General features: G+C 42.5%; 1 protein-coding gene across 1 annotated transcript in view; it reads left to right on the top strand.

Annotated features, from left to right (window-relative positions):
- Positions 1 to 15,171, top strand: part of LOC131403876 (centrosomal protein kizuna-like) — a 68,158-nt gene extending 52,987 nt beyond the window's left edge. Inside the window, 2 exon segments of the mRNA XM_058538112.1 lie at positions 12,533 to 12,637; positions 15,048 to 15,171. Coding sequence (XP_058394095.1) covers positions 12,533 to 12,637; positions 15,048 to 15,139 — 197 coding nt within the window. The 3' untranslated portion in view covers positions 15,140 to 15,171.
- Positions 15,172 to 15,857: the final 686 nt, after the last annotated feature.

Genomic DNA, 15,857 nt, shown 5'->3' with positions numbered 1-15,857 from the left:
TAATTATTGGAGATTTGGCCTTGGTAGAGTAAAGCAGGTATATAGTTTGATTTAAGATAGAGTCTGGGGCCAGCCCAGTGGCGCAAGTGGTTAAGTACGCGCGCTCCACTGTGGCAGCCCAGGGTTCTCAGGCTCAGATACCGGGAGTGTACCGACGCACTGCTTGTCAAGCCATGCTGTGGCAGCATCCCATATAAAGTAGAGGAAGATGGGCATGGATGTTAGCTCAGGGCCAATCTTCCTCAGCAAAAAAAAGAGGAGGATTGGCATGGGATGTTAGCTCAGGGCTGAGCTTCCTCACAAAGAAAAAAAAAAAGATAGACTCTGCCTCCCCCTTTATAATAGTTTTATTGAGACTTTCCTGTTTTATGGGCTGCATTCCTTCTAGAATATTCCAAAGAAAAGGAATATTCCAGAGGCTGTTCTCAGGGTTGAGGGGATGTTGCAATTGAGCCTGGGCTTTGGCATCAGCCGTCAGTGTCAGCATTTTACTCCCTGCTCTATTTCTCCACCTCCCTGAGCCTCTGTACTGGGAAAGCAGACATACCACCTGGCAAGATGGTCTTAAAGTTTACATGAGATCGTGTGTGTGCAAGTGCCAGGCGTGTACTACACACTCAATACATGTAAGCTGCGATTTATAATAATAATATTCATGTGAATGTTAGTAGTAGTATTGATCTTCTGCACTGGCCCCACAGTCCCCAGTTTTTCAAACCAATGCCATCTAGTTAAAAGGAATCTCACAAAGCAAACTCAAAGAGGAAAAGAAGCAGGGGGCTGGGAGTACAGTGCCACAGAAAGCATAATCCTGAGACGAGTCTTGGAAAGGCATCTGAACACCACCTCCTGAATTGCGGTAGCCACTTGGGACCAAGACTCGCCCAAGCCCTGTGCTGCCATAATTCCTCCTAGACAGTGCTTCCCAGTGGTACCGCTAAATTAGTTTCTGCAAGAAATTTCCACTTAAGAACTCAATTGATGATTTGAATCCAGAAGGATATTTACCCCATCAAAAAGGAATCTTGAGGAGAGTTGCATGATATTTTTGGAACTTCTAATTAGTCCCGTGGAGAAACCCTTAGAGAAGAATCACAACAACGTGGTGCAGTGGCTCCTGGGGCTCTCACTGGTCAAGGCCCAGCATCTCTGCCTGTGAGTGCCTGTGTGCCATAACTCTTACAGGCTCACAGGTGAGGGCGTTGCAGGGCACACGGTTCCCAGGCGACAGTCCTCCCCTGCTGTGCCGCCTCACCGTGTGGATGGGCGGATGCAGCATTTCCCCAAGCGTGTTCTGTGCCGGCTCCACCCCGAAAATGCTTCAGGGAATACACATTCTCTGACCAAATCCCGCATAATCGCGCTCTCCCTCTGCAACATGCACAGTGCAGGGAGCACGTTGAAAACTTTTAGACTTTCAGTAAATGACCCATTTAAAGGTGGGAACTTAAAGTTTCAAATAATTATCTTCTATTTGAAAATGGAATCCTTCCTATGAACAGCCAACAGAATTAATATTCTGTGGAACATGTTTTGGGAAATATACACAGATATACACAGAATGTTTTTTAAAACCTTGAGTCTAATGAGGGCACCAGTATTCTTAATACCCTAAAATTATCGTCAACGTTTTCCCATGAGTCCTTTTTGTGGGAATCTCCCTTGTGGATGAGATTGCTTTATAATGAAGCTTTGGCTACTTTAGTGTAACTAAACCCAGTTGATGTTATGATTGAAAGTTACTTGTTAAAGCTGCTTCCTGAATTGACGAATTGACGACCAGCATGTTCCAGTAGTGAGTTTGGACAGTCCAGAAGTGCTCTTCTTTAGTGTGGGTCCTTCTGCGTGACTATTTGCTTTACAGCCGTCTCAGAGGAGATGTAGTAGAGAAAGACACCGAAGTGAACCCAGGCAGGCACCAGGAGTTTGGGCAGAATGGAGGGGAAGCTCTGAATGATGAGGGCCCTGGGGAAGTTTAACCTGAGAAGGGTACAAAAGCTATCTTTAAATATTTGCGAGGCCTCCACGTACAAGACAGAACGTTGATCAAGCGTAATTTTAGAGTCTCTCAGGGGGCTCTGTGTGTGAGTGGTGCAGGGAAGGAATTCACAGCTCAGTAATGGAAGAACTTTCTAGCTCTTCTTTGAGGCAAAACCAAGCTGAGTGTCTTCCAGGTATAAGATTCTGTGCTGGGTGCTTGAACCATGGCAGGAACCTACTCTCTAGAGGGACACTGTGGAAGGAATTCTTGTTTCTGGAACTGACGTTCCTTCTAATGCTAAGAGACTGTGATTCTCATTCCATATGAAAGAAGTCAAATGTGCCAATATTCTCATTTCTTTATTTCCCTTTCTTATTTGCTTATCACTTCCAAACATAGGTCTCCTTGGCAGAGGGGCTCATCCTTAAAGAGTTTGCTGTCACTCTGAAGGCATCTGCTTTGTTAATCATTTGCAGAGTGTTGGTTTCATAAGTTGAGCTCCTGCAATCTGTGCTAAGATTTACATAGAAACCCTCCCGTACACAGACCCACACACACAACCAGAATAAATATTCCCACAGCCTGTATGATCTGTTGTTGTTAACACAATCTACCCCTTTCATTAGTCTGGTTGTTCACAGTGAAGAATTAAGGTAGAAATCAAAGAATAATTTTGATATCTATGAATGTGTGGTTTTCTCCCTATAATAGATAGTATATCATTTGCATGTATATTACACCTTTACTTTGGCTAAGTCCTGGGAATAAGACTGGGTCCTTGCCCCTCCTAAGTCTTCATCATCTCTGATCCTCACAACAGTCCTGTGGGGTAAACATTAGGGACCCATTCTACAGTCAGTCCAACAGAAACTTAGGAAGGTTGAGTCCTGCTCAAGGCCATATAGCTAGTGTGTTGGATCTTGAATCGAACTCAAACTTCAAGATTTAATCCCTGAACTCCTTCTGTTCCACCAGCCTGCTGCTTTCGTTTTACAAGAGAGGCGACTGCATCAAGGTGTCTGGATTAATTAAACATCAGTGTATATCATCACAAAAGATGAGCTCCACAAGGATGCTTTGCGAGTGATGATGAGCGAAGCTATACCTTTCCTTTCTCTCGTGTTAGGCCTAGAGAGGTGGGCACTTGCAAGGATTTCCGAGTATGGATTTTGCCAGGAGGTGTGTGTGCCCTTTATACAGTGGGGCGAGCCTGAGTACACGTGCAGGACTAGAATACTCAGGTCAGTGCTTCCCTGGAACACTTAGACCAGGATTAAAGCCATGCTTATCTAGATTATGAGGGAAAATCTCATCTGAACTACTTATACCCCCAAGTGAAATTTCCCACGTTGGCAATTTTATTTGTATTCATACTGAATTTACCTCTGAGAGTGAAGTGAGTTTTAGTTTTAGCAAGTGACACAGGTTATGCTAAATGTCATAGAAACCCGTCACCTGACACGGTATCTGGCACACAACACAGTGGGCACTCAGTTTGTCAAACGAATGAATAAAAACGAGTTGGAATCCAAAGATTAAGGAGTTTCCTTAAATGCTTGTTGATTCAGGCCAGAACGCTGTCTCTTTCACTCAGTCACTCTACCAATACTTTCCCCACCCCACGTGCCCATCCTGGCAAAACTCATCTCCTTAAGCTCCGTGTGAAAAGGGCTCTCAGCTTTTATCTGAAGAGGATTAAGCCTCTAAGAATGTCCATTCAGCCTCTCATTCTTTTGACTCCTATTCTCTCGGTCAAGCTGTGTTGAAAGTGGTTGCCTGACAGTGCCGTTTCTCACTGATATTCTTTGGCAAGCTGAAATATTCAATGTCATACTAAGGTATGTCCATTTAGAAGCTGTGAGGGAGGTCAGCCACTTGGGGTTCTGGGCAGTGCTTCTCAAAACGTTATTGCTTGAGTTTTACATCAAATTGGAAAAGGCTGGGAACATACAATAGCCAGGTTGTCATTGGTGACTGGATTTACCCTGGGAGAGAAGACTGTGGTGACAACGTTGGACGCCAGAGTACAGTGGCGTAACACTCCACTAAGGAGACTTTACTAAGAATGTGTCTCACCTGTCCTGTCCCAGAAATGCACGAGGATCAGGAAAGACGTGTTACCTGCCAAGCCTGGGAGCCCCAACTCGTGCAAAACCAGGGGAACCATCTCATGCTGCTGGATTGTCCATTGCAGTCCCTGTGGCCCTGTCTCTGTGGTAGATGTCAGGCTGCTGGGGCTTCCCCTTTGCTGCTACAGCAAAGCGTCTTCACTCATGACATTACAGGGCGGTGGTGTTTGTTTAACATGGTCAGTAAAGAATGAAAGGCACCTTTCTGAAGAGTGTTTTCGATTGGTTGCTCCTGCATTCAAGGAAATTAATTCATAAATGCCTAGAGAAATTCTCCTTGGTCGTTGACAGTAGAATCCTGGGTGGATACCTATGCCCCAGCCACACCCTTGACCAGTTACATCAGAACCTCTAGGGGTGGGGCTCAGGCATCAGTCTTTTATAACACCCCCAGGTGACTCCCCAGGTTTGAGAACCATGGAGCAGGGGGTCTCAAAGCTGAAAGAGCCTTTGTAGGTCATGTTGTGAAACACCTTCATTTTATGCAAGAGACTCAAGTGGGGAGAGAAGAGGTTGGGCTTCAGATACTTTAATAAAATCGAGGATCACGAAGTGTATTATTTTCCTAGGGCTATTGTAACAAAGTACCACAAACTTAAAACAACAGAAATGTATTCTCTCCCAGTTCTGGATGCCAGAAGTCTAAACCAAAGGCCAGCAGTGCCGTGCTCCTGAAGGCTCTAGGGGAGAAGGCTTCCTTGCCTGTTGCAGCTTCTGGTGGCTCTCAGTTTGTGACAGCTTGACTTCAGTCTCTGCCTCCATCAGCACATCACCTTCTTTTCTGTCTCTGTGTCCACTCTTCCTGTCAGGATGCCTGTCATTGGATTTAGGGCCCACCACAAATCTAGGATGATTTCATCTTGAGATCCTTAACTAATTACATCTGCAAAGAACCTATTTCCAAATAAGGTCACATTCTGAGGTTCTGGGTGGACATGAATTTTAGGGGAGACATCATTCAACCCACTGTAGGGGGTGAAGAGAGATTTCTTCATATTTTACATTTCTAACATCTAGTTCATCTTATACATTGATTATTCCTGACCCTACTATAATGCTAATGATAATATTATTGTCTTTATTTCTGATTCTTCTCATTATATAAATCATTGAATGCAAATTGCTAAAAATATTGTTTTTAAAAATATTTAATTATGCCAATAAAATATAGCTTCCTGATCAAGATTACTCAATCTTTGAAAAGTTCAAGATTGCATGACTTGGAGAGTTAAAAATTCCCCTCCCATGGCTGAACAATGTTAAGTGGCAGGCACTATGGTTATAAATTTACATATGAAGTAATACCAGCGGAACTGTTCAGTTCAGTTTTGGAACATTCGTTAAAGTTCAGTTACAAGCCTGACATTTATTTTCAAGTGTAATTGTTGAATTACTCCGTAGAAATTAAGAATGTGATGTAAATTTTTTTTTTTAACTGAGGAAGATTCACCCTGAGCTAACATCTGTTGCCAATCTTCCTCTTGTTTTGCTTGAGGAAGGCTAGCCCTAGGCTAACATCTGTGCCAGTCTTCCTCTATTTTGTATGTGGGTCGCCGCCACAGCATGGCTGACAAGTTGTATAGGTTGGTACCCAGGATCCGAGCCTGCGAACCCAGGCTGCCGAAGCGGAGCATGCCGAACTTAACCACTATGCCATAGGGCTGGCCCCTAAATATTTATTTTCTGAAGCAGCTTCAGGCAACTCATGTGAAGTAGGAGTTTCTCTTCTCTGTACATCAGCAGTCTCTGAGAGCACAGAGAAACCTTGGCAATAGATTTACAGGCCCACAACACTGGGGGAGTGGAGTTTATTGCAGAAAGTCTGGACATGAAAAGTGATTCTCGTCATGGATCCAACCTATGTATTTCAGGTTCACATTGACTTATGGCCTTTGAAAAAAATCCTAAATATAGATGAGTTTTCTGTATTTTCAGAATTGTGAAGGCACCCATATCCTAATATTTTCTTGTTTTCATTTGAGCAGATTACTAGACAAATGACTTCTGGATTTTCAGTGATAATATTTATCTTTAGAATTAATTTTAGAAATATATGTCACAATTTTTATTTTATTTTACAAAAATGACTATGTTTGCTGCATCAGCAACACATCTAGTAACAGTGTGGAAAAAAATTTGCATGGGTGTAGAAATATGTGAAAAGTAACAGCACTGGGAAACTCAGTGGACAGAAAATACTTTTCAAATTTAATTTTTAAATTTCTACATACTTCCTATAGGAATAGTAATTCCCCTTCCTTACTCAAAGATGCCCAGTTCTTTGTTGGTTCAAGGTTGTTTTTCTATTTGTAGTGATGGTATTGTTTGCATCTCCCTTTGTTACTCCTTTTCCGGGCCCAACTTTTCTTTCTTTCATTAGGGATTTCTGCGCAAGCCAGAGGCAGATTCTCTGCCTGGAGACACCCCTAGAGGCTGGTGAACCCTGCCTCTCTCTGGTTCTTGTAATGAGTTGTTAAAAGCACTTTTTCATCAAATATTTTCTTTTTCTTTTTCTTTCTAGATTTAGAAATATTTTAGCAGGTGTACATTTGCATATAAAAGAGAATAAAAGATAAGAAGTTGAGGCTTTTTCTTTCTTCCCTCCTCAACATCATCTCTCTCCTATCTCCCTTTATTCAGCATGTTTTCGCTTTCCTTCTCTGGCTGTTTCCATTTTCTAGACACGAAATGCATATCCAAAAAAAAAAAAAAAACAATCTCAGTGATTCTTCACCACTTTGTAGGAAGATAGATGATTGGGTTTGGCTGGCTTATGTAACAAAGTAGGGAAAAACATATTTATCTCTTTGTGTCATCAGTCTGGAATTAATAGCCAAGGATGGATTTTAACCCCCGGACTCCTTTATTTTATGTTTTAAATTGCAATATTTTCTACTTTTTAAATTAAATCTTGACACAGATTTGAGTGTATAATAGATGCTTGACTGAGAGATCCAGAACTGAAAGCTTGAGCATGCAGATATATTTGTTTCTGTGTGTACCAGAACATTCTAATTGACAATAATTGTATTCTTTAGAAATATTTGTTTTATCTAATTATACGCACTTCTCAATAATTTTCTGAGAGTTTGACATGACTAATGAGCGGAAACGTTTCTCTGGAGTTCTCAGTCACAGGCTGGAAAGTAAAGCCTTAAGGGGCTACCTAGTCCTCGAATTTGCAGACTTAGGGTTTACTTGCAGTTGAGAAGACTCAAGTCTTTTCTCCTTGGAACTGGAGGAACTCGGCCCCCACTTGTCTATAGCAGGCTGATTTGAACTCTAGACTTGTTACTTTTGCTCTTTTGTTCGTTCATTCATTTCGTAACTATAAATCTGCAGGGCAATACAGTGCAGCTTTGAACTGCTTGATTCTTCACTATCCTTCTTCCTTCTAGGAGAGCCTGGGCCTGAGTTACCAGAAACTTCATGCCCGTAGCTTTGCCTACTTGACTTATGAAGTTGGCGTCCTGGCCAAGACCTCTAGGCTTTTCCAGGAGGAGGTCTGAATTGTTCGAGTGCCCCTAGCAAGACGTAGACTCTTGCCTCCAAAGAGTCTGAAGCCTGGTCTATTTGATACAAGCAGCTACTTAAAAACCTCCACACAGCTCTTGCAGCCTGCCTTGATAGTGTGTTCCCGGGTCTCTCAGCTCTGTCAACTACGGAAGCTTTTGCTAACATCTAGCTTATATCCCTTGGCTGAAGTTTTTCTCCGAGTGTTCTTGTGCCACTTTTAGGGAACACAGAAAAAATTGCTCACCACCATCTAGTTTCGAGGTTTCCAATGTGTTCTGTTTGGCCTGTGCAGTGTTGCATTTTTTTTTTTTAAGAAAGGCAGGAGTCTGGCAAGACTAGGCCCACTTTCCCACCTGGCAGCAGTTGGCTGTAGCCGGAGAACAGCTGTCCCCCCTGGCCAGGCATGTGCTCTCCAGCTGGCCAGACTCACTTCTCTGTGCTACCTGCTTGGCCCCAGAGCATCTGCATTTATAATCCTGCCCTGTCCAATCTATGCAATTTCTGTTCTTAAACCCTCTTCCCTTGTTTCTACGCAGGCTATGTAGCCTTTATCCTCTCATTGTTATTTTTTAACCAAACCTTAATTTTGTTTTTCCTTTTTGGGTTGTTTCCCAGTCCTTCAAATGTTTTGTGCAGCTCTTCTGACTAAAACAGGGGTGACTGAGGGTGTGATACATGCCATGGGAGAATGACCACAGCTCTGAGCATCTGCTGCCCGACACAGACCTCCTGTTAGACAGCAGCACCTGCCGCCTGCTCCAACCCCTCTGGCTGGTTTGGTGTCTTGGTCCTGCCTCAGTTAGTGTTTCTTCCTCCAAGTGAATACACTTAATCCTTTCACCTTTTAAACTTCACTTTGCCCTTAAACCACACGAGGAAGCATGCATCGGGGATGGGAGCAGGCCATGTGCCCAGCAGTCCTCAGCTTGATTTTGCCAACCCTCTATTACTTAGGTCAGGGCGGCTATGTCCCAGATAAAAATTGTCCGGGTGAGCTTCACTGACTTTCCGCTTAGAGAAGGGCTACAGAAGGTTTAAAGATCAAATACCAGTAAGGAGCTATGGCTGGGAAGCGGGGTGGGCTCTGGGAGAACGAGACTGGAGAGACAAGCTACATCCCTCCAAAACTGTGTACGGTTGAAAGCAGACTCAGGGCAGCCTTGAAGGGAAAGGCCAGTTACAGAGTCCAAGTCCTTCAAGAAGCAAGGGAAGGGTAGATCCTACAATTCCTCACCCACAAGAAAAGAAACTTTGTAACTATGTATGGTGACTGATGTTAACTAACTGTGGTGATCATTTCACAATATGTACAAATATTGGATCATTATGTTGCATACCTGAAACTAATATAATGCTGTATGTTGATTATACTTCAATTAAAAAAAAAGAATAAGAGGAAGGAAGAGAAGGAAACCAGAATGGAAAGTGTGTGGAACATGGAAATGGCCTTTCTTTTCCAGAGTGGTAAAATAAAATGGTCCCTTGCTGCTAATGTGAATTCACTTCACATTCCTCCTTTGCTAGACTCAGACCAGTGATAATATCCGTACTGTCCTATATTTGGACAGAATACTTAATCCTCCCAAATGTGAAATTAACTCACAACTACTAGCTTTATATTTTTCACGAAAATCTTCTCCTAAAAATAAAAGGCACGTGTTTTCTGAGGAGCAGGAGAGGCAGCTCACTGGAGTCAGATGATTTACCTCACAACAATAGATGAGAGGAAAGCCTAACTCCAGCTTCCAGCTGCCAGGAGCCTTTGTTTACCAAGAAGCTACTCTTTTTTTCTTTTCCTATTCTTTTTTTTTTTTAACTTTTATCTTTGCTCTCTTTTCCTTGACCAAGTCAGTATAATTGAGTGCAGAAATAGCATATGGTCATTATGATCTGGACTTGTATCCTAAAAGCTGAAAAACTTTTTGGTTGATCTTTATAGAATAAAAACAAAACAGAACATTTTTACCTCTTTTACAGTGATTCCTTACCTTTTTAGAATTCTTTGATTTTATTGATACTTCTCCTCTCCCAAAAGTACCTTACCACAAATCTGAAGTAATATAGGTAGTAGGACTGACAGGAGAGTGTTATGATGCTGTCCTAGGACAGTGGGACTAATCTACAGCAAGAAACACTTTCTGTCCTAGGCCAGTACCCAACACATATACACAAGTTATGCAAAACAGTACTTTCCCCTTCTGCATGCATGACATCTGGTGTTTTCTTTATTAAATTTGTCAAAATACTAGTTCAGGTTTGCCCAACTAATATCACAATCCAGCAATGTTAAAAAGTGTTGCCTTAGGATTTATTATTTTCAGAGTTGAGTCCCTGATCTGTACATATTTTAACTATATAGCATTTAATATTTCAAAATATGATGCTCATTTTAAGTACTTATTTTTATCTTGATTGATTCTCAGTAGGGCAAGATAAGTTACATTTGTATTCGTCAGTGTGATGGTAGTTTTAATCCAGTAATAAGGGGCTCATGGTTAAGTTCTTAAATTGAACCAGCAAAAGCAGGAAAGCAGTGATTGCCAGCCTCCGGTGCTGACAGCAGGAGTCCTTTTGTTTGTGGCCATGTTGGAGATGTGGACGTGGATGCTGTTTTGTTATGTCTGTGCTAAAACTCTATTTCTCCAGCCTCTCTTTCATCCAGGCATCCTTGAGCCTTGAGGTAATGGGAAAGTTGTGTCTCTCAGGTTCTTTACGTGATCATTATTTATTGTTTTTCCCAACAGTCTTCCCCACTTTAACTTACAGCAGACACTGTTAACAGTCCTGCAGGGTAAGGGTGTCCTGTGGGTGCCCAGGCTGCTGCTGACCCCTCTGGGGCACCTGGCTTTGCTCCCTGCAGATGCTCTTCTCTGTCCCTACGATGAGCCTGGTTAGATTTTCTCAGCGGTGGGTCCCCCAGCTCATCCTGCTGCCGCCTCCCCTTCCTGACCTTCCTGCCCCTCACTCAGCCCAGAGACCCCACACTCGAATGTGCAAGCCTGAGGGCCAGGGCAGCGCGTGCTGCAGAGGACCAGCTGCCCAACCAAGGCAGTCAGTTATGTGTCTTCTGATTCATTCCTGTAGCCGCTTCTGCAAGGCCTGGACTGGAGAGAAACCATTTTACTGTGAGTTGAACCTATCCACAGACCCACTCAAAATAATGACTAGAATTTGGCCACCTCAAATACATTCATACAACTTGACTTCGAGTCTTGAAACCTGGGTTCAACTAAATTGTTTTTCGTTTGTTTGTTTTCAGAGTTTCTAAAAAGGGACAGTTCAAAAAACTAATTTGCATGCATTTGAAAAGTGTTAACATCGTAGGAGGAATTCAAGAAACTTGTTTCTAGGTAGTAGAAAATTGAGTATTTCTGTGTATTTTTTTCACACCTAAAGCAGTTAATAACAATTTAGCAATATCATATATCCAATCAGTGTTCAGTCAGGAGCCAAGCAGATATCTTTTCAGTTGATGTTTTTTGATGAGTAGCCAAACTGTGCCATTGCACTGCATTTGGCTCATATGTCTCTTAAGTAGCGTCACCATATAATTTATTGTCTAAATTAGGAAACTTTTGATTAACAAAAGACAACTCTATTAATTATTATGCTGGGACAACAGGCAGAAACCTGAATTGTCATGGACAAATTCTACTTTTTATTTTAATTGTGGTAAAAAATACATAACTTTAAATTTACCATCTTAACTGTTCTTAAGTGTGCAGCTCAGTAGTGTTAAGTATATTCACATTGTTGTGCAACAGATCTCTAGAACTTTTTCATCTTGCAATACTGAAACACTATACCCACTAAACACTAATACTCCCTCCCCCTTCTTCCCAGCCCTTAATAACCACCTTTCCACTTTCTGTTTCTATGATTTTGACCACTTTTGTTACTTCATATGAGTGGAATCATACAGTACTTGGCCTCTTGTGACTGGCTTATTTCGCTTAGTATAAGGTCCTCAGGGTTCATCTACACTGTAGTATGTGACAGGATTTCCTTCTTTTTAAAGGCTGCATAATATTCCATTGTATGTACATGCCACATTTTCTTTATCCATTCAACTATTGATGGACATTTGGGTTGCTTCCACCTCTTGGCCATTGTGGAAAATGCTGTGATGAACAAGGGTGTGCCAATAACTCTTTGAGATCCTGTTTTTAGTTCTTTTGGATATATACCCAGAGTGGATTGCTGGATCATATAGTAATTCTATTTTTAATTTGTTGAGGAAGCTCCATACTGTTTTCCCTAATAGCTACACCCACCAGCAGTGCACAAGAGTTCCGATTTGTCCACATCCTCCACAACGCTGATTTTCTGTTCTTTTGATAGTGGCCATCCTGATGGGTGTGAGGTGATATCTCATTGTGGTTTTGATTTACGTTTCCCTGGTGATTAGTGATTTTGAGCATCTTTTCATGTGCTTATTGACCATTTGTATATGGAGAAATGTCTATTCAAGCACTTTGCCCATTTTTAATCGGGTTATTTGATTTTTGTTATTGTTGTCGAGTGGTAGAAGTTCCTTATATATTCTGGATATTAACCCGTTTTCAAATATATGATTTCAGTTATTTTCTCCCATTGTGTAGGTTGCCTTTTCACTCTGTTGATTGTTTCCTTTGACATGCAAAAGTTAAGTTTGAGATAGTCCTGTGTGTCTATTTTTAATTTTGTTGACTGTGCTTTTGGTGTCATATCCAAGAAATCGTTGCCAAAACCAATGTCCTGAAGCTTTTCTCCTATGTTTTCTTCTGGGAATTTAATAGTTTTCAGTCTTATGTTTAAGTCTTTAACCCTTTTTGAGTTGATTTTGTGTATGGTATAAGGTAAGGGTCCAACTTCATTCTTTTGCATGTGGATATCCAGTTATCTGTGCCTTTTTTTAAATCTGTAGAAACAAAAGCCTACCAGTTGCTGAAGTGGTCTACCCTTCAGGATAATACAAATCAAACTGAAGACAGGTTCCAAAAGGCAGATGCTTCTGCATCACAACTGTCAGGTAAGTGAGCAGATTCAGCACTCACAGCCAGTGTCTAGGTGACCCAAGGCAGCAGCTAGTGCTGTGCTCAGGGAAGGGTGGTCATTCTTTGAAAGTTTCTGGAGTTTGCTTTGTAATAAGCTATCACTGGATCAGAATCAGCCAGTACTTTTTCAGTCCTTAACAAACAAGAATTTGGAAGAGTCTTCTCTCCTGGATATGTGCCAGCCCTGGCATGGCGATGGTCCTTACAGGCCCTTGGATTATACCTGGCATGTCATGATAGTAACTTGTCACTAAGTACCACAGGAGACACCCCAAATTCTTTCTTTTCCCACATCTTCCAGTTTCTTAATCATCAATGGGGAACATCATCCTGGGCTATTTTCCCTCACCAGAATGTTGGAAAACTTTGGGCTTTTTAAATGAAAAGACTGTAAATCCCAGTAAAGCTAAATTTTAAGCTTAAGTGTAGTTCCTTCAATCTAGGATTTTTGTTTTAATTGTAATTTTCTTTGTTTTCCTATACTTTATTGCATTTTTATTATTTTCATTGGTTTTTATTTTATTACACCTTTTTTTAGTATGTCACTTCAGCTCCCTTTGTGAAAATAAATGGATTCATACAGAAGGAAGTACACCTTAGTCACTTCCTTATCCTTACATAAACCACCATTCCATAATTTCACCCATCAGAATGAACAGTGATCTCTTAACATCACATAATTCCCAGGCCATATCCAGATTTCCCAATTGTCTCAAAGATGTCTATATCAGACAGGCATTTTTTCGAGGGACATATGGTGCATTAGACTTAGCTGTCTGTCTTCAGAGAGCTATTTCCTAGATAATATTAGTGTTAGAATTGGTTGCTGCAAAATTCTGTTATTTTGGTTGTTTTGAGGATTCAGTGAGCCACTGCAGGCGAAATGCCCAGCACAGGGCCTGTTAGAGAGCAGCCCTCAGCGACTGCTGGCCGCGGTGGTGCTGGGTGTTATGTGAACTCCGCGAATGTGAGACATTGTAGTTGGCTGAGGTATGAAGCAGGGCCTCTGTCCCGATGGAGGGCTTCATCACTTTGGAAAGATGTAGCACTCGTGAGCCCTTAACCCTTTGCTTTTCACCACTTTCTTCACATTTGAGTCACAGAATTAGAATCCAGAGAGATTTAGAAAGTATTTATCCAACCCCCTCATTTCACAAAAGGAGGCGACAAGAGAGTAGCACCTCCCTCAGAGCCTTACAGCCAGTTAGCAGACACACGTGGTTGGAAGGTGACTCCACACATCTATGTTTGGTAAGTTTATTTTATATGGATAGTTAATTGGACAAGTTCAAAGGATGAGTAAATTTGACATAAGTTGTAGTCCCTTGGATGTATATCAAAAATGTTGGGGGCCGGCCTCATGGCTTAGTGGTTAAGTGCGTGTGCTCCGCTACTGGCGGCCCGGTTCGCATCCCGGGCACACACCGACGCACCGCTTCTGCAGCCATGCTGAGGCCGCATCCCACATACAGTAACTAGAAGGATGCGCAACTATGACATACAACTATCTACTGGGGCTTTGGGGGAAAAAAAGAAGGAGGATTGGCAATAGATGTTAGCTCAGAGCCGGTTTTCCTCAGCAAAAAGAGGAGGATTAGCATGGATGTTAGCTCAGGGCTCATCTTCCTCACACACACAAAAAAATGTTGGTACTATTAATATACTAATGATTAATGTATTTGTTTATTAATTTATTCCTAAGTGATACTTTATAGGTTGTATAATCAAGCACCCCTAGATTCAGTTCCCTCACTCCACACTCAAATTTACACTATGTGCTTTGCAAGATTCCACATTTTCCTGCGTTGGGATCATAGAAGTCCTTCTGGTGGTGTCAGCCATCTCTGAGGTCAGATACGGCCTCTGGCGTTTAGTTTACGTGTGGTCACACAATACTTTTCACTCTCACTCTCACTCTCTCGCTCTCACTCTGATCCTGGGGACTTCTCTGAGCTCCAAAGAGAAGCAGGAGGCAGGCTGGCAGGGTGGAGGGAAACGGAAGCCATGTACCCCGTGGTTAGCGTACCCCGCTACTGCTGTTACAGGTAGTGGTGAGGATGGGCACCCTGAACTCAGGAGCCACCCCAAATCTGACTATTGAAGAAGCAGTGCATGTTTCAGTTACTTTCTGCATCAGATGTGTTAGGTCTCTGCCTCTGGACCTGTCACTAAGGAAAGCCACTGCCACCTTGCGCCTTCCTTTCCATGTCTGAAAAGGCCTTATGCTGGTAAGCACATGGAAACCCTCTTCGGGCTGAGCACGGACACATTCTTAAGAGAATGGCTTGGCTGCAGAGGTTACATGCAGGCAAGCAGGTTACAGGATAGAAACTCAGCAAATGCCTTTTGCAGAGACACCCATGCACTCTCTATCCGTGATCTCAGGTGACTGCCAGTTAAGAATCAGACTTGAAGCAGAAACATCCAAGGCTGAAGTCACCCAGGGGGCAGAGGTCAAGGATTGCCCTGCACGCTGATAGCATCATGGGAACAGTCTGGTTCCCCTGGCTCCAGGAAAGAGGTGGATTGTGCATCTTCCCCATCAACTTTTTCAGGCTGGTTAAAGAGTGGCCTTGATGGTTTTCAATGGAGATTCAGTCTCTCCTGGGAGATGGAAAAACAGAGGATTTGGCAGAGGGCTTAAGGGTGGGTGGGGTGGGTAACTGTCATCCAGCGGTGTCAGTTATTTCTGAGACCTGGTTCCCAGCACCCATTATTTTGATGATCCCTTGCTGCCCATGTGTTATAACAAGGTGAATTATCCAGTGCATGGTGCTGTAGTAGAGACCCATGTGCTCACATGTGCATCGTGGTCATTTGGAATAGAGCTCTTCGAATGATTTTATTTTTTATTTTTTGTGGCTTCTAAGTATCACCGGAAAACGCTCCACTTCCTTTCAGAGTTCTATCAACATGTTCCTTGCCTCAGAAGCTCCCTGCCTTCTGTGGCTTGAGCAGCATCTTCCCCTGTTGACATTTGTTTCACCAAAGTTATTGTGAGCCCTCTTCTTCACTCGTTGCTGCGTGGTGGCTGACACTCCCTCTCCATGTTTGTGCTTCTCACAGGTTTGAATATTGGCAGCGGTACATTCAGGACAAAGACAACTAACAAAATCGCTTCGGAAGCTAGTTTTTCATCTAGTGAAGGAAGTCGTTTGTCAAGGTAAAGTCGTGAAAGCCTGTCTAAATAGCGGC

The sequence above is a fragment of the Diceros bicornis genome, unplaced genomic scaffold, assembly GCF_020826845.1.
Source record: "Diceros bicornis minor isolate mBicDic1 unplaced genomic scaffold, mDicBic1.mat.cur scaffold_93_ctg1, whole genome shotgun sequence".
Lineage (NCBI taxonomy): Eukaryota > Metazoa > Chordata > Mammalia > Perissodactyla > Rhinocerotidae > Diceros > Diceros bicornis.
This window is presented reverse-complemented; position numbering and strand designations above follow the sequence as displayed.